General features: G+C 48.9%; 2 protein-coding genes and 1 non-coding gene across 3 annotated transcripts; all 3 read right to left on the minus strand.

Moving 5' to 3' along the window:
- Nucleotides 1–1,020: 1,020 nt before the first annotated feature.
- Nucleotides 1,021–5,654, minus strand: LOC135823164 (arpin-like). Its single transcript, XM_065336007.1, has 4 exons — nucleotides 5,209–5,654; nucleotides 4,227–4,265; nucleotides 3,218–3,349; nucleotides 1,021–2,422 (listed from the first exon to the last, which is right to left on the minus strand). The coding sequence occupies exons 1-4, from the start codon at nucleotides 5,542–5,544 to the stop codon at nucleotides 2,219–2,221; spliced, it is 711 nt and encodes a 236-aa protein (XP_065192079.1). The 5' UTR covers nucleotides 5,545–5,654; the 3' UTR covers nucleotides 1,021–2,218.
- A 7,059-nt stretch (nucleotides 5,655–12,713) lies between these two features.
- On the minus strand, nucleotides 12,714–12,791 carry Trnav-aac (transfer RNA valine (anticodon AAC)). The gene has a single exon. It is a non-coding gene; the product is annotated as a tRNA-Val (tRNA).
- Nucleotides 12,792–14,233: 1,442 nt separating this feature from the next.
- On the minus strand, nucleotides 14,234–18,490 carry LOC135823524 (uncharacterized protein K02A2.6-like). The gene has a single exon (XM_065336366.1). It carries the CDS (start codon nucleotides 18,488–18,490, stop codon nucleotides 14,234–14,236), a length of 4,257 nt encoding a protein of 1,418 aa, XP_065192438.1.
- Between the last annotated feature and the right edge of the window lie 336 nt (nucleotides 18,491–18,826).

Genomic DNA, 18,826 nt, shown 5'->3' on the forward strand with positions numbered 1-18,826 from the left:
CTTTCCACGGTTGTGGATTAGTCCTACGAATAGTTACAACTGGCTTGGCAAGCTATGATGACTTTCCCCTGCTTTCCACACATAATTGTTGTGCTGCTCCTTGTTGGAATCATGCCTACTTTTCCGGGGAGCCAAGATGACATTGTAATGAAGGTTCTGCTGAATTCAGCATCGATCCATTCGTGGACGTTCAGACAGCAAAAGCACCAGCGAGTCAATGCAAAACTTTGAAGAAAGTGTCCAAACGAGGTAACACATTTCTGGTATGTCACAACTACACTACTTGATGCTCAATCTTTCCAACTCTCGCACAAAATCAGTGTACGCGTCGGTTCGCATCCTGTGTATGTACGGTGTTACTATAGCTCCTGGCACATAAAAGGGTAAAAACTCCCAGGTCCAGTCAATATAGTACCGAGAAAGTCTTGAAAATGCTTGAATATAGCCGATGAGAACTTAGTTTTTTCGGCAATTTTGTATTCCTATCGAGGGTGATTTCGGGACCTTTGGACGCGATTGGACACGCCATACTGGGCCAAGATACTCTTGAAGACATTATCTATCAAATAACACCGAAAAATCCTTGTTAGCCAACATGTGTCAAGGCATGTATTTTAGAGGTCGATTTTTTGAATTGGCCCCAGTACTACACGTGCGATAACTCGTTCCCATGATGTGTTTTCTTCTTCTATTTTACATTGAACACTGGCTCATTATCCGAGTTCAAAAAAAATTGATCGTTTCTATTGTGCGCAGGCCAGGAAGGTAAAATGACTCCACAAATTAATTGTGTTTGAAATCTGTAAGGTTGATTTCAGTCAATCCCCCAGAACAAGGCTGGGTTGTCACTTCCCTTGAATTGGATATCAAGGTATACGTACATGTATATCTGCTTGCTCATTATGACTGAGAACTTTAGCTTTGTGTGCATGTGCGTGTGTGTGTGTGTGTGTGCGCGCGTGGGTGTGTTAACACAACAAGGAGAGTCACTACAAACAAACAAACAAAAAACAGTGAAACTAGAACCTGAAGTCCGAGAAATTCCCGGCTTAGCTTTGAATTCATTGCACAATACATCCAACCACCTCTTCAAAATACATGCACTACCTGTACCAGGTAAAGTTAGTGAAGTCTAATTGCAGTACTGAAAAAATTATAGTGGAGGTAAATGCACACACTAGACACCCTTAGCAAACAACGGTAACGCTATTTTTTTTACGGTACTCGTACCTTGATCACCCAAATAGCGTTGAAGCTGCAGCGTATAAACGTTATGGGGGCTGATTTATCGTTGTGACCAACGGTACGTGTTTTGGCCAAATATTGCATAGTTTGTACGCATTTCACCTTGTATCGCGTATATGGTGACAAAAATGGTTGTACCGGGTGAAATCAAAGCTATTCTCGTGGCAACAGCGTACTAAAAATAGTGTGCATCTTGCTAAAGGTCGAACCCAAATCACGGTATTTTCCCCCTTACGATAATACCGTTACAATGTAACGTTTTTTGCTAAGGGTGTCTATTGAGCAAAAATAAATGTCCTATGCCACAAAAGTTATTCTCTAAACCCTACAATTCATGATTAGGGAGAGAAACGGACTAATTTTTCTGCATCTGTAAAAATTACAAAAAAATGTACAAAGTGTAGGGCAGCTATAAAATTCCAAATAGTTGAATATCACCGGATATCGTAAACAGCATCAGAAGTGTCTTTTGAAAGATTTCGCTACTGCACTGCCTCATAATAAAACTGACAAAAAAATGCACCCTAGTTTGGTATTTCTACTGGGAATGAAGTGACAACTAACAGTGTTCGCATGTATAGCGGCTACTCAGTGGTGGTTAGGCTCTACTCTATTGCGTACGCAAGACGTGAGAGGTCACGGCCGGTAGATAGGGAGTCCTGTGCCAGCAATCTATCCGATGATCAAGAAACGCGGAGTGCTGCCGTCCTGCTGCTGTGTCTGTTAAGTGACCACTCGCTACTAAAGCACATCATGGGTCCGACGGGAAATGACCTAGCACATGTGATTGGCCCGCATACTGTACACAACGTGGCGATGAGAACGAATCGGAAACAGTGCACACAAATGCTGGTGCTTGTTCGGACTGTTTTGAGAAGGACTTGAGCCATTTCTCATTTCCCTAGACTCGGCACGGCTGTTTGCGTTGCGGCATACTGTCATGTATGTGCCTGGAAACAGAACATGCAACGCCCTAGTCCCATTCATCATCGTTAACACCTTCGTTGGATTCGGATGGCAGCTGGTCGGCGGCCTTGGACTGCTTGGCTGCCATTAGATTGTCCGTCCAGGACTTCCCAGTGGCTGCTCCACCCGAATAGTTGGTGATGGCGCGTTTCTCCACCGTGTCAAGCAAGGCGAACGACTCGATGAAAGGACCGTTGGCTTTCGTGCGGATCTACAGGGAATAGAACAGAATATGACAATACATCACACCATCTACACCATAGTCGTAATGTTTGTCTACACACACATTGTCATATTGTCACAACATGTACTGGAGTGATCGGGCACACCAGCACATTCTTGATGACATCATACCATTCTTGATGACATCATACCATTCTTGATGACGTCAGAAGTTCAGAACACTTGTGATCACATCATACCACTGTTGATGGCATTTGAATAGTCGTGATGACAACAGAACATTCTTGATGGTATCAGGACTCTGTAGGCTGTAGCTTGGGTATTCACTGCATGCCGAGGAAAGCGGTTTGTTGTGAATGAAGGCGGTGGGACGAGAGAGAGAGTCGGAATCGATAACTACTCAACCGCTTTCATCCTACTGCCATGTGTAATATGCTCTCTGTAGCCGTCTACTAGTACAGTTCTGTTCAATGAAATCCGATCATGTGAGTCTATGTCACGATGGGCCGCAGGCACTGTGCAGCTTGTGGCTGTGGACACTGGGCTGTGCACTGGTGCAGGCTCACGTAATCGGATTTCATTGACCCGGCAGCACTGTAAAACACAAGCGTAGGATTGGCTCACTATACAGTGCACAAGCGCAGGGCATGGGTTGATTCAAATGGCAAAATCATAAGTTTTTGTTCGTTTGTTTTTGCATTGAGCAGATCACCAGCACATGTGACGTCGCTCAACACACACCTTGAGCCGTGAGTCTGAGTGAAGCACTGAAACAATCTCTACACAAGGGCAGAGTGGAAACTTGAAAGGCAGCTGCACTCACCCTCAGACACTGGCCTGCCTCCAGAGCAGTGTCCTTGATCGAGTCCTCGGCCAGGTACAGCACAAAGCAGTTGGCTTGGCGTGGCCGTGACCAGGAGTCCAGGTCAGTTTTGCTCGCGATCAGTTGACACACCTGCACGGCAAGGTGACGAGCATGCAAGCAGTTACAGTACACGTACAGACAAGCAAATATTGTATGGTCAATCATCCCGGGTGTTCCTTATACAGGCCCGTCGCACCGACTTTGGAGGTGGGGCGGCCATGGAAGGGGGGTCGGGGGGTCGTCCCCCGGGAAAAATTCAAAAATTGAAGCCAATTGCAAGCATTTCCGGGTATTTGGTGCCATTTCAGTGTACGGTAACTACAATGAAAGTCTTTTTGATTCTGCAGCAAACGAAGAAGACGCTACGATCGGGGACAAACATTACCCTCCCCCGGGAAAATAATTCAAAAATTGAAGCCAATTGCAAGCATTTCCAGGCATTTGGTGCCATTTCAGTGTAACTGCAATGAAAGACTTTTCTGCAACAAACCACGATCGGGGACAAGGCCTTAAGGATTTGTCACGTTTGCGCTAAGCTGCGATCATTGTGCTTTGTTGTAATGTGCTCGAGCGCTCAAAAAAAAAAAAAAAAAAAAAAAAAAAAAGCCGAAAAAGTGGGGCGGCCTCAGCCGCCCCGGCTGTGACGGCCTTGTTATAGACAGGTTGCACTGTACGTTGAGGTATGGTCTGTGCCCTGAGATGATCAGTGGACCAAGCTCCCATCTCTTTTAAAAATGGAAAACACTTTCTCCCTGTATTAAATCCAAAAGCGGAAGATAGCTTCATACGGCCGCGGAATGAGTTTTCCCTGAACGAGGGAGTGTGCGTGCACTCACGTGGCGTGTGTGTGTGTGGGGGGGGGGGGGCGTGTTTTGCATACATGCAAGCAGATACTATGAAAGAACGAGGCAAAGAGAGGGGGAAACAACGCACACTGACAAAACTGCCATCAGTACCATCTCCTTACCTGAGAATAGGATAAGGTGTCGGGACTCCCGTCAGCCACCTGGGAGAAAGAGAGAGAGAGGGGGGGGGGGGGGGGAGCAAACGTTCAGCAAGCTGTAAGTAAAGTAAAGTAAATTATCGTGTCCGTTCCCAAAGGGAACTCACGATGGCCGCTAACACCCGGTAAACCCTAGCGGCAGATGCAGATGTAGTTCCTAAATGAACCAGCTGAAGATGTATCTACCCCGTAAATAGATCCTCAGGCGAATTTTACTGGTTCGTTTTTATCCGGATCAGGTATGGAGGTCATGCGCTTACACCATCAGTTGAGACGCTTTGGCAAAGTTGTGCCACAGCGATGCACTAGCAATTCACTAGCGACTCATGCTGTATACATAGCACCAAGAGTAGATAAACAAGAGTGTGCAACTCGCGGATGGGTAGGCCCACGGCGGAATTTTTTGTCGACGTAATCTTTTCGACGACGCACGCGCTGCGAGTCTTTCGGAAAGTTTTCCCTCGTGCTCTTGGCCGGCTTTACACTACAAGGTCCGTGCCCAGCACGTGCTCTCACACTGCTCTGCGGCGAAATGCGCGTTCTTCTGAAAAAAGGTGACGTCAACAAAAAATTCCGCCGTGGGCGGGGTATCTGCAGATTGGGCAGGAGAGATCCGGAGTTGCACACTCTTGTAGCTACTCTTGATAGCACCCATAAGTGGCTCCGCTGACTCATGCTGGATGTTTAGCGCTTATCCGCGGTTCCGCTAATTCGTCACAATGGCATCATTTGAATAACCTCTATGCGCGAGGATGATTGTGCAGCACTCGTTTCTTTCGCCTATGTTGGCCCCCTGTTATTACACCCTACTACTTATCCGAGAATGGTGCGCCATCGGTGTGTTCGACAAATGCCTAAAGATGTCCCCGTTTTATTTGACAACTGATTGCTTCAAGAATGTGTCGTAATGGTAGTATTTCAGTACACGTATTACATACTGTTGTACCTTTTTATAGGACGAGTTCAGAAATCCACTGTTTTGAAGCTTGGTCTTGCCCAGATTGGGTTCAACTTCTTGGTTGAATTTGTCGTATGTACGGCGTGCAGCAGACTTGAACTCGAGATGCACGGCCCAGTATCGATATCGCTGCTTCTTAGCATCGTCGAAGTAGTGCTTCTCGTGCGCTTGATAGGCTGCTTCTAAGATGACACCATGCGGTGCCTGGTCAGAGGGGTCGTTTTTGGACGCAGTTTCTTCAGTGAACGTGCCTTGCCAGTGGTGCTGCGCAGTCGACCCGCTTTCCAGGGGTTTGTCATCGTAAAGCATGTGGGCACGACTCATATCGACAGTCGGGTAGGAGGAAAACAAGGTAACTACGATAGACAACAACACCACTACTTCGTCTTTATGACAGTCACTTGTTGTAGATCGACTGTATTTCTTGAAATGATTGGTGCACCACGGCACTATTGACGTGACCATGGTGACAGGCTTTGGAGTATGCAGCTATGCTGTTTGCAAAATGACGGGTCGGTGCATGTACGTAAACGGTCAGTGCTCTCTTTGAAGCGTGCATTATGTAGTAATAGTATGTACTATCACTACTACAGTACTAGTCTATGCACGTGCCGTGTCATGTTACCTACTTTTTATGAGCAACAACAACATGACATACCTGGTAGTCATTGTGGAGGACATGTGAAATGTCCTGGGTGTCTACCAGGGAGTCGTAAAATACGGGTATTTACGACTCCCTGGTGTCTACCGAAAAACGTGTTCTACAGACAGGGTGTCCATGCACGAACATGTAGATCAGACTCAGAGTTACACGGGGGAGTCAACCATGGACAACTCCCTCATAAACGTCAGGAACCCCCAACTTTTTGAACATTCATGATTCAAGTTATGGACTGATTCTTGCTGACATGCAAATAATTCTGCGGCAGTACATCTGGTAGATCTATGGTACAGAAGGGTACTTTGAAATACATGTAGCCTTGTAGGTGCAACATGATCGGCCACCATGACGCCAACACAACGAACACTGGCACTAACGTAACAGGCCATGGTCCAGCCACTGCAGGGACGGCGTGTCAGCGCATATTAGTCTAGATCATAACTCGAATCTTTGCATTGAATCTGGCAAAAAGAAAAACAGCAAAGTGGTACTACTAATCACTGAATGCAATGATTGCTGATAGGGCTAGCTCATTCTATGTACTGTACTGGTAAATAGCCTGAATACTCAACGGCGGCTCAGTAGTAATCTCTGAAAATAATCTGAAAGAAAAGTAAACTGCATAAGACGACCGGCATCATCCTCTATTCTCCTGGCTGCACGCTCAGGGATGACCCTAACCGGCATTAGCAGCGGTACTGTACCAAAATCGACTTGCAAAGGTAGCACATGCGGAGCAATTCACGCCAAGTTGCACTTGCAATGCCAACAAAGAAGAGAATGCTGCAAAAGATGCCAGCGCATGGACGTCAGAGACACGAACGTCTCGCCGTGAATGGACATGCAGTTTTTCGCCAAGAGCCATGATAAATCGCGGCATACTTGCATGCATAGTGGCCATGCCAGTCTGCAGCGGACAGATGCCGCCGGAGATCACTGATGCACGGAGGCCATGCACACTGGAACAATGTCATGTACATCACGTAACAGGTCCCTGGCTCAGGCTGCCCGAATATGCCTTGTCGCAAGTTGAGGGACATCTATATGTAGCTGTACAGCTGAGCATCTGCATGCGGCAGCGCGGCAGCAAAGATCAGCTCATGCACGCATGTGGGCATTTCCGCGCGATGTCTGCGAGTATGCTTACACCAGCCCGGAGCTCAGCCGAGTTGTTGCCGGACGCCATGCCCAACGCGAGAGTCTAAAACAACGCTTGCGTCCTCCGGCAGCGTCTACATCAACTAACTGCCTAAGTGAAAGTTGTAAATCAATAAAGACAAGGTCATCACTATCAACATCAGCAGCAGCTTGAAAAGTCGTATCTCTATGCTGAAGTTGTCGCAGTATCGGATGGTGCCGCCGCTGTCGTCGGCGACGCCGTAGCAACTGTTGTCATGGGATGTTCGGCTTCAGCGACTGCCTCCTCGTCCGACGCCATGAGCTGCCGGCGACAGGTCTCCGAGGCGATGAGCGCCAGCGTCAGCATGATGGCGCCCTGCACGAAGCTGAGCGTGTGCAGATGCTCGGAGCGGTCCACGTCCACCGTGCTGTTGCCCACCGTGTGGCGCGGCAACGAGCACGACAGCGGCTGACTGTGTATGCACAGCGTGAACGCCGCGAACAGGAGCGCTCGCACGATCCTGGCGGCTAGCATGTGTCTAAGGTTGGTCACCTCCAGCCAGAAATGTCGCAGAATGTAAATGACGATGATGACCACATATCCCAGCCAGTCAACGATCTCCTCCGCCTTTGTGCACACCGTCGGGTCATTCTGGTTCGACGCTCCGTCAAACAGTTTCAGCAGCGCAGTGTAGTAACCCAGTAGCATCATGTCCTTGTGATCGGCGCTGAAAATGCTCACCAGTGCGCCAGGCTTGGGCGACTGTGCGGTGCCCGCGCCCGCCGTGTTCGACAGAGGTTCATGCGTGGCGGCAGACATTATCGCATTCGTCGTATTCGGAGCAGATCTCGAACACTGCTCCCAATCAGCAACACTCCAAAAGGCCCGTGCAGCAAGATGGGCCAACAGCGACGTAGATCTACCGTAACCTGGTACCTGAAAAGCAAGAACGTTCTGCAACCCACCGACGGAGAGAGAACTGAGGCTGCGTTCGCTGGCAGTTTCCGTACTACTGTAGTTTGGCCCCCGACAGCGCGCGGCTGCTTTTGCCGTCAAGGCCGCTGGCATGTACATGTAGATCTACTGTCTGCACTGACATCTGTAGATCAGGGAGTCGTATACCCCTGATCTACATGCGTAGATGTCTACACTAGCACTACCGCCCGGTACTGCGAGTGTGACGCTTGTGACGATCCACGCTTCCCTGGACACAAACAATGCCATGGCCGTGCGCCACACTGCCATGCACAGACAGACAGTCATCGGATCATGTGCACTACACAAACAATCACTTATATTATCCATGAATGATGGCATTGATGCGTTGATCATGTTGATTGCGGATCGGAACCTCCGGTTGGACTCGGAAACAATGCAGAACGATCTGCAGCAGCAGCTGTAAAATCCTTCCAAAACCCGGGCATGGCCTGGTGGCAGCGGCCATGCCTGCCTCGCCATGCTCGGTCATGCAGGAACGGTTCTGAAAACCAAAAAGCTACTACTACTGCACTGTACTAGTAAACGTGGCTGACGTCTTGAGTTTAGAGTGACGGCCATATGAAAGAACTGCCGACGGCCCGTCATCGACGATTAGGCCTTTGCGGATGATGCAGGCAGAACTTTTTCTGGTATTAAAGTTTCATGCATGTTTGGTATGTGCATAAAGAAATGGAGCAGAATTCGAGGAATTGCTCGCCATAAGGTTTGTATGGTTCTGCCAATTTCACTGCTTTTCGAGCAGAATCTGCCGCCTTTTCGAGCATTATCCGCCCATGCCTATCGACGATACGAAGATTGTGTGTCCTTTCAGTTAACTTTGTCTTTGAGTTTGAGTCTTTCAACGGTGGGCCATGGGGGGGGGGGGGGGGGGTGCTCTGACTCTGTAAGTCTGTTGCCAGCGGTGATACCTACCGCCTGATTCTAGGAAGATGCACGCAGTCGCAGGTGCCGGAAGAAGTGTGCCAGGTGCTGGCATGATTATTTTTTACAGTGGGTTCTGAATGCTGTCTTGAAAGCAACTGTCCACGTCTGCTTTGTATACTACGCCGAGACTACGGTCTAGTGCCAATGGCCCTTCCACTAGTACTAGTACAAGTAGACTTCTCTAGACTCTACTACTGCTGCATACTGGTCTCCTCCTTCACACTGTACAAGACTTAGTATTCTCCAAAGACCGGTTCAAGTCAGTGCATTTCCTTCTTCCTCCTTCTTTCGCACCGCGTAAGTATGAGTAGATAATTGCATGTTAGCAAGTCAGCTAATCAGTGGGACCATTGTCATTAGGTTTAGGCCTGTTTTGAAACTCCACTCTAAATAAAGCCAAACAACAACAAAAGCTAACATGCCGCGATCATCATGATCATACAATGTTTTTTTGTTTTTTTAATTAACTTGGTAAACCGGCCTCTTGTACGGGCAGAATTAAGTAACACAATGATACAATAAAAACAAGTACCAGTAGTTACATACATGGACCATACGAGAAAAAGCAATGATGACGAGGCATAAACAAGTGTCTAGTGCTGTATGGCAGCTTGATCATACAATGTAGTAGCAAAAGTATTATAAGCCTGGGGGTTACTGAGTATTCTACTCTTGATACCGTTAGTAGCATTATAATTAGAACGTTACGACTTATGTGTGAGTTATGGCCAACGCTTTTTGGAACTAACTATTACTTGACCTGGGTGTCCACCGGACGTTCAAGTGGATTTCAGGCGTCAGCTACCCAACCATTGCCATTTGCGCTGATTTCCTCACCCACTTGAGACTTCAACCTGACTATCGACCTCACTGGACGATTCCTCAAGGATGTAGTACTAGTAGTAGTAGTTTCTAGGGACCGGCGGATTGGGAAGGGTATTGATGGTATTGATTTATTTGAATTCGGTATCTCAACAGTACAATGTACAACTTGGGAAGATCCGAATGACATAGATACATACATGTAAACATAAAAGTGGAGGTGCTACAGCTGATCATTTTATCGCAGGTTGTGGGACTAAACTAATACCAGTATGCAAGTACATAAGAAATAAAAGCTGAATAAATACGACTGCGTGACATTGGCAGGGTCCAGCGGATAATGCCGGCATTATATTCGGCATTATACGACTATTCGAGCATCGGAGCATTATGGAGCATTAGAAAGGAACAAAACGAGCATTATGTGAGGTATGAGCGGCATAACGAGTTTCATAGTGGATAATATCGGGAAATCCCAGGTTTTTGGCAACAATCGGCTACAATCATGATCATGAGATGTTGTCTGATGATTGGTTTTTGCCATGAAACTGAGTAACAACGAAACAGCCCTATTTTACTCCTTGTGTGTACCTCTTGCGTACTGCGCTCCGCCCATTCCGGGCATTTGAGCACTATGCATTGTACCGGCGCATGACTTTGTGATTGGATAGTGTGTAGACACGTAACACATTTAGCACTAACGCTACATAACTATTGCTACATAAGAACGTTATGATTGTAGCGATGTGGTCAGGTAAATGTATACAAGCCATTTGTGAAGCATGCCCATTGCCCGACCGAGGCCGAGACAGTTCAAGTGGCACAAATCCGGAGAAATTATTTACGAGGTTTCTTTTACTTTTAGAATAATGGAGAGCTATGGAGGAGACATACGCGAAGTGAATATCAAACAGACGAAGAAGAGTTTTCTAGTTGTGCCAGAGGCTCTGGCGATAGCATCTCTAGCGATACTGAAGTAGACACTGATGCATTGCTATATTTGGACCAGGATGAAGGAGCGGCTATAAACAGAAAGAGCTCGTTCCAAAGGAACTGTCTTTGCTGAGTCCAGCTCAGGAGGCTCGAAAAGAACTAGATCTTCTCATGGACTCAGTACCAAGTCGATTGCTCAGCAGCGCCTGTCTTACTTTCCTCATGAAGCACGTACAGTTAGTTGTGGATGGTTGTAATGCCAGGCCTACAGTCAAATGCTATCAGAAAGGAAGAGTATTGTGGCAAGCCATACGTCTACACACCATCTCAAGGAGAAGATGAGAGCACAAGCAAAGGATGTAAAGTGGCAAAATAACTTCTGACCACGTGTTTTCAGGATTTCCGCAAATTAGAGGGCTCTCCATCTGAGATCGGATCTCAGGAGCTGGCCTCACGTCTGGTGTTTCAGATGAAGACATTATTCACAGAGTGGACGCAGTGACAGCTTGTCTGCAGGCAGGAATACTATTTGCCAAGATTAACATCATCCCAACAATGAATGACTACCTGCAATAATGGTTTCATCTCTCACTACATGAATAATTAGGGGAGGGATTTGATACACCGACTATTCTGCCACAACCCTGCATCAAAGTTGGAATGGAGAGCAATCAATGGAGAAGCGATCATGTCTTATAGTGCTAAGAAGTGGTGGAGCTCGTGAGAGATAAGGTGGCAACTTCAGATGCAGATCGACGATATGCATAATTTCCTGGAAGTTTGACAATGTGCAGACTTTCTTCCATTTTTGTCCCAAACCAAGAGCATTATATCCCTTGCTGAAGCATTATAATCAGCATTATAAGGCAGTTTTTGGAGCATTATGGTTAGCATTATACGAACATTTTCGGAGCATTATCCGCTGGACCCTAGACATTGGAGAAAAGCACCAATTAGAGCAAAACAAAGCGACACATCACTCATTGAAAACATTTTCAAAAAGGAGCTGTTTTAACCGGGTACATTGTGGCCCGTCATTAAGAAGGCAGGCAAGATGGGCGTTAAATGCAGAAGACGTATTGCAAGACTTCATTTCAAAGGATTCTGCTCGAAAAGGTGGCAGATTCTGCTCGAAAAGCAGTGAAATTGGTAGAACCATACAAACCTTATGGCGAGCAATTCCTCGAATTCTGCTCCATTTCTTTATCCACATACCAAACATGCATGAAACTTACCAGAAAAAGTACCGAATTCTGCCAATTTTTCTGCCGGCAGAATCCGCCGGACTCTAGTACTAGTTTCCCATCTACCTTTGCCACGGTCGGGCGCACACTTCTTTTCCGTGCGGGTTGACGTTCAGCCTTTCTCTTCTTCGCCCCAGGTTCTTATGCTGGAAGTGGGAAAGGTGCTGGTACACTGTACATTGTACTTCGAAGTATTATTATTGTACTTCGAAGTATTATTATTGTACTTCGAAGTATTATTATTGTACTTCGAAGTATTATTATTGTATAAACATACATGTACATGTAGTACAGTGTGTACATGTACAGTTCGCCTCAGGAAATTTACAGCTGACCATTTATTATTTTGACTAGGGGAGTCCCAACAGGCCATGCTTATGCAATCAACGGAATTCCGCCACCTTGCAGTTGATTTTCCCCATTTCTCTCCTCATCAATCCCTACTTGTCTTTGTACATACATGTACATCTACTGTTCTTTCAATCAAATGAACCCCTCGATAGGCACATTGCCTTTGGGTCATTTCATAATAATAATGTACATGTACGTGTGAAAACCGTTTTTTTTCTCAATAAAGTCAAAACCTCACAAGCCACAGTCACAGGGCTAGCTACGGGTAGCGGCTTCCGCGATACCTGAGGAATGGTGTGCTGCTCCCTACGTGGGAGCTAGATCTTTTCTTGGCGACTTGTCAAGTGCGAACTCAAGTTAGTTGAAAAAAAAGACTTCGTTGCGTGAGACCTCGTGTGGTAACGAACGTACATGTATTTCGGGAACGAGACAAAGATTGTGTTTCCGCCCGGGATCGAACCGGGGACCTTTCGCGTGTTAGGCGAACGTGATAACCGCTACACGTCACTATGGAAACGACTGGCAATGCCGTCAGGGGCCCTAGGGGACCCAACTCCCAAGACTCCCAACGACTACGTCCCAAATCCACCCAGCTGGCAAAAACATTGACCAGATGCCAGGGCACTCCAGGCAACCTTTGGTGGATAATGCCGGCAGAATTTAGTACTTTTTGGTACATTTCATTCATGTTTCAATTGTTTGCCAGGCAGGCAGGCACAGTGGGTTGGTCAAATACCATGATTGAGATACGAGAGGTACCTGGTTCAAGTCCTGCCTGGGAGCGGTTTTTCCAGCCGTGCTGCTACCCACAGTCAACTGGGAACTTGTGGCCTGGCACAAGGGGTACATGGATGGAGCTAAGGCCACCCTTTCTTTTTTCGTTGTTTAACGTCCGCGCCCGCGTACCTTTTTGCCTCCGACCGGAAAAAAAACAAGAAAGTAGTAGTACCAATAATATGCGAAGTTGTAAATACATGATTGTGTAGTTTCACAGTGTGCCGATCATGACCTTAAACTTATAATCTTGCCTCCCGGGCATGCCTTTGTCTTGTGTTCTTTTCCCTTTTTTGTTGGCTTTTAAATATCGTACGGTGTGTCCTAGTAAAAATCCAGATGTAATGAATTCATGACATGCTAACTCCATGCTATGTACCTGTTTTGTTGGATTCATCAGGCATGTGCTCCAATGTACCATCAAAGAGTGTTGTTCTATGCCTGCAAGTGCCGTTAGACCCATATTATATCACATGCTTTACTGGTCAAAATGTTTGATTGGGGTTTCCAGTTTTTGGAATGGGCTTTTGTTTTTTTTCCGCCCTCCCGCGTACCTTTTCGCGAAAAAAAGGACGTTAAACAATGAATTAACAAAGGGTGGCCTAATGGGGTTTCTCGGCACTTGTGCCAGTGGTTGTGAGACTTTTCCACTCACCCACGGAGACTCCCTCGATTTAGGCTAAGGCCTGTGGAGAATCCATAAATACAAATACAAATACCCACACCATTAGGCGCTGCATCTGCCGCTAGGGTTTACCGGGTGTTAGCGGCCGTCGTGAGTTCCTTCGGGAACGGACACGATAATTCACTTAAAAAAAAAAATTTCACGGTTCGCGTGAGACTCGGCTGGAAGCTGTTGTGTCAACAAACGCAAACACACGAGGTAGGGTTTGTGACTTATCTTTCAGAAGACAAAGAGAAAAGACCTCTTGTCCATAGCAAAGGACAGGCAGAAAACCGTGATGCATGTGTGTACTAGTATGCGTACACACGCGAGTGCAAAAGGGCAATGCGTACAACAGGCAGAACATATATGGATACACCACGCCCCTTCTGAGATAAAAGACATATTTATCTGATCAAAACAAACAAAAACAAAAAAAACACAGCAGCAATGAAGTGCATAAGTAACAGCAACAGTCATAGGTCCGGCAGAAGAGCAGAAACAGAATGAGGACAAAGTCATCAGTCATAAGATTGTCCGCGTGTGGATATCACATTAAACGGGACATTCTGCTGCCGATGGCGATGACTGCGGCGTGGTGCAGGCTGTGCTGGGGCATGTACACCATGGGCAATAGAGGCAACTGGTGTCTGGCCTTGTGCCGCGTCTGGAGCATAAACAGTAGGGACGGCTGCAGCTGGCGGGGGTGTAGGAGAGACTCTTGGTCGGAGGAAACGGCGGTTGCGCCAATAGATGCGGCCGCTTGGAAGTTTCACCAAGTAGTCCCGGTGCTGACCAATGGCTACGATTGAGCCATGAGCTGACCACAACTTGGTCCGGGGATGCTGGATGTCGACATGTGCTCCAAGAGACAGACGAGGAAGGGACCGAGCAGAGCGGTTGTAATGCTGCTGAGTCGACTCCAGGTAGTGTGATGAGCGCTGGTCAACTTCATTAGCGTGTGTTTGCCATGCAGGAGCAAAGCTGGAATGGTGGGCAAACACAAAAGACGACAGAGGCCGGCCGTAGAGAGCTTGGGCTGGACTCTGACCAGTGGCGTTCGGGGTATTCCTCCACTCAAGCAACGCACGTTGAAAGGAATCCACGTCGAGGTCGCCATTACTAGTGGTCTTGTGAATTAGCGACTTCATGGCTTTCACGGCATTCTCGGCAAGCCCATTCGACTGCGGATAATGGGGAGAGGATTTAGCATGACGGATGTGCCAGGTATCACAGAACTTAGCGAACACATGGGACTGGAACTGAGGGCCACCATCACTGGTAAGTACCTCGGGGACACCAATGTCAGGAAACCAGCGGCGAAGAGACCGAATGACGTCTGCAGAGGAGGCAGTGCGTCCGAGCTTGGCAACGCAGGGCCAGCTGGTTAGTCGGTCCACATACACTAGATACTGCAGGCCTTCACACTCAAACAGGTCGGCGCTGCAATGCTGGAATGGCAGATCTGGAGCACGATCGTCCACACGGAGTGGCTCCTTCGGTTGTGAGGCGCTGTGCAGGCGGCACTTGTCACAACTGCGGACAACATGCTCGATGTCGGCTGACAATCGTGGCCAGAATACAATCTGCCGGGCACGGGACTTCGTGCGCGTCAATCCTTGATGGGATGCGTGCAGATCAGACAAGACACGCTGCCGGAGAGCGACGGGAATCAAGAGACGGGGTCCTTTCATCACTAAACCACTGTCAATAGAGAGGTGCTCGTGACCATTCCAGTACGGCTGGAGTGACTCAGGCATGAGGGACCTCTTAGCAGGGAAACCAGACACGATGAACTGAACTAGGCACTGGTAGTCAGCGTCGGCCTGGGCGGCGGAGCGGAGCGCGTGGTACTTCAGGCCACCAGACGTATCAAGCGTGCACACACGGATAGCAGCGCCCTGAGAGGCAGTACTCTCACCCAGTTCATCGTCAGGGCAGGGGTCGCTGACTGGATGGCGGGACAGAGCGTCAGGGAAAGCATGATCCGTGCCTTTCCGCCAGGTTGCGTGTAGCTGATAGGGCCGAAGTTTCAGGACGAGCCGCTGCAGCCGGGGATTCTCTATCTGATCCAAGTAGTAGGAGTTCAGAATAGGGATGAGCGGGCGGTGGTCGGTAATAACTTCAAACCGAGCACCGGAGAGATAGATCGAACACTTGCGTACTGCCCAGGTAACTGCAAGGCATTCAAGCTCAATGACGGCGTATCTCGTCTCGGCATCAGAGAGGAACCGGCTTCCACATTGGAGTATGCACCAGGTGTCGCCCTGCTGCTGCCACAAAACATAACCAAGTCCGTTCTTCACGGACGCATCAGTTTCTAACCGAAGCGGTCGGCCAGGCTGAAAGAACGACAATATCGGGGGAGAAGCCAGGGCAGCTTTGACGGCGTTAAACGCGTCAGTGTGTGCCGACTCCCACAGGAACACATTCGTGGACTTCAGCAACGGGCGAAGCGGGTCGCTGAGCTGTGCGATACGGGGCGAGAAATCACTACACTGGTTGATTAGCCCGAAGAATGAGCGGACGTCAGTGCGATTAACGGGTACTGGGAAATCAGTGATGGCTGCCGTCTTGTCACTGTCAACGGTGTAACCATCCGTGTTGATGTGGTAGCCACAGTAGTCGACTTCTGGTACGCCGAAGACGAATTTCTTAGCGCTCAGGGTAATGCCGTGCTGACGGGCGCGGAGCAGAGCGTCACGAACGTGGGTGAAATGAGTCGTCAGTTCCGTATCGTACACAAGACCATCGTCAACCACTTTTACGAAGTTGGTGAGGCGATCAAACGCTGCGTCGGTACGGGAGTTGAATACATCACCAGCCGAGACAAGGCCCTGCGGGTTGCGAAGAAACTGGTACCGCCCCCACGGTGTGATAAAGGTGGTGAGCGGCTTGGCATCGTCGGACAGCGGGACTTGCCAATAGCCATGTCGGGCGTCGAGCTTCGTGAAGTAGCGGGCTTTGCCGATGGCTGCCACTGCGTCATGTGGTGTACGAGCAGGATGGGTGGGTCTGCGTACCTGATCATTCAGCTTTCGAAGGTCCACAGTCAGTCGCATCTCAGTTGTGCCCTTCTTCTCAACGAGAACGATCGGATGGCACCACGCAGAGGGTTCTGTGACTGGCTCGATAATGCGATCATCGACCATACTGTCCAGTTGGGACTTTATCTGATCCCGGTAGGCAAACGGTATGGTGCGAGCAGTGCGGACGCAGCTGGGTTCTGCACCTGGTTCCAACTGAATGTCCATGGGCGGACCATCCATTGGTGGAAGCTGTGAGCTGTCGAAAACGTCGGCAAACTCTTCCAGAAGCTGCTGTTGGAGCTGCCGGGCCGTGTTGGGTTCAGTACGGGCAGAACGGACAAACACGGAGGGCCAAGAAGCAGGCAACAGATTCAAGGCACAGAGGCTTTGGCGGGATAGCAGTGCCTCATCCAGGCCTTTGTACACGTGCAGTGTGGTGTCGTGTGTGACGGAATCGAGCGTCAAGGTCGCCTGGATCTTGCCAAGACTGGTCAAGGGTGCGCCATCAGCGGTGCGCACAACATCCTTGTCGGTAGGCAGATTCTCAATAAAGTCTCCGAGGAGCTCGAGGTGTGCAGGGCCAATAGCGTTGATGTCGCTGCCGGTGTCAGGAAGCCAGCGCAAACTGGTTGGCTTGTCGGCAGACACGAGCTGCGTGTTGACGGCTATGGTAGCCCCTTCACGGGAGGACGCGGCACGTTGCAGCTTCAGCTGACCGACAGTCCTCTTAGAAGCAGACGGACACATGGATAAGAAGTGACCGGTGCGTTGGCAGCCATTGCATTTGCGATCCGCAGCAGGGCAGGGTCGCTTGCTATGAGCGGTGCGGCCACAGTTGGGACACTTGTCCGGCGAGGGCTTGCTGCCAGACTTGGTATCCTTGGCTGCGGGTGCTCGAGCTTGCTTGGATGCCATTCCTTTCTGCTTCTTATAGCTGGAACGAACGGCACTCACGGACGCGTCTCCAGTGGCCTGACTGGGGATACGTGACGAGGTTTGACTGGCAGCCTCCTCGGCGCGGCATAGGTCGACGCAGGTTGCCAGGGTTAGATCCTTCATTGCCAGCAGCTTGTGTCGAACGTCATCCTGCAGGATGCCGGTAACAATGCGGTCTCGCAGAATTTCATCCGTGTTAGCCTGGAGCGACTGCTGGCATGTTTGACACATACGCCCTGAGCATGTCGAACAGACATCCAACCCGGAGAAGTTGCACGCATGAAACAACTCCCTCAGGGATGTGTACCACGCGTCGAACGTCTCTCCAGGTTGCTGGGCACGGCGGTAAAATTCAATCCTGTCCAGCAGGGGGTTGCGCTGGCGCCGGATGAACTTGCGTAGTTCAACCATGGCCTCCGGGACATCATGGGTGTTTGGCACCACAATCACACCTTCACGAACGAAACGTCGCAGGTCCTCATCCAAGGCCTGCCTAAACGCGGCCATCCTTGTCTCGCGGGGCTGCGCTGACAACAGCTGACACCGGGAGTAGTCCTCCCAGGCCTCGCTCCACGATACAAATTCAGCTAGATTCGCCGACGACAACAATATGGGCCGATCCACAGCGACGAGCTTGGTGGATGGAGCAGGAGCAGACGAAGCAGGTGCACTCGTGCTGCTTGATGATCCTTGCGACATTGACTGCAACAGAGTTTGGAGCTGCGCATCGCGCTGGGCAGATGCTTGCACTTGAGCTTGGATCAGCTGCACCAGTTGGTTGATGTCCGGCTGTGACTTAGCACCATCCGCCATGGCGAAATCACAACTATCGATATCGTACTACAAGGCTACGAAAAAATTCTAGAACTTCGAAACGGACAATTTTCGAAGCGAAACGAAAACGGGCAGAGAGCAACACTACAGGTGGGCTACTCTACAACTGCAATGGAACTACTAGTATACTAAGACTACAGGTAAAGTAAGACGTTCACTGCGCCATGTTGTGTCAACAAACGCAAACACACGAGGTAGGGTTTGTGACTTATCTTTCAGAAGACAAAGAGAAAAGACCTCTTGTCCATAGCAAAGGACAGGCAGAAAACCGTGATGCATGTGTGTACTAGTATGCGTACACACGCGAGTGCAAAA

This window comes from Sycon ciliatum, chromosome 8 (assembly GCF_964019385.1).
Source record: "Sycon ciliatum chromosome 8, ocSycCili1.1, whole genome shotgun sequence".
NCBI lineage: Eukaryota > Metazoa > Porifera > Calcarea > Leucosolenida > Sycettidae > Sycon > Sycon ciliatum.

Bases quoted from the DNA above. Each gene is read 5' to 3' on its own strand.
- LOC135823164 (XM_065336007.1), bottom strand. From the start codon at position 5,544: ATGAGTCGTGCCCACATGCTTTACGATGACAAACCCCTGGAAAGCGGG. The intron at 4,266-5,208 runs GTACAACAGTAT...TCTTTCTCCCAG, and splicing joins TGAACTCGTCCTATAAAAAG to GTGGCTGACGGGAGTCCCGA. The intron at 2,423-3,217 runs GTGAGTGCAGCT...TATTCCCTGTAG, and splicing joins AGGCAGGCCAGTGTCTGAGG to ATCCGCACGAAAGCCAACGG.
- LOC135823524 (XM_065336366.1), bottom strand. From the start codon at position 18,490: ATGGCGGATGGTGCTAAGTCACAGCCGGACATCAACCAACTGGTGCAG.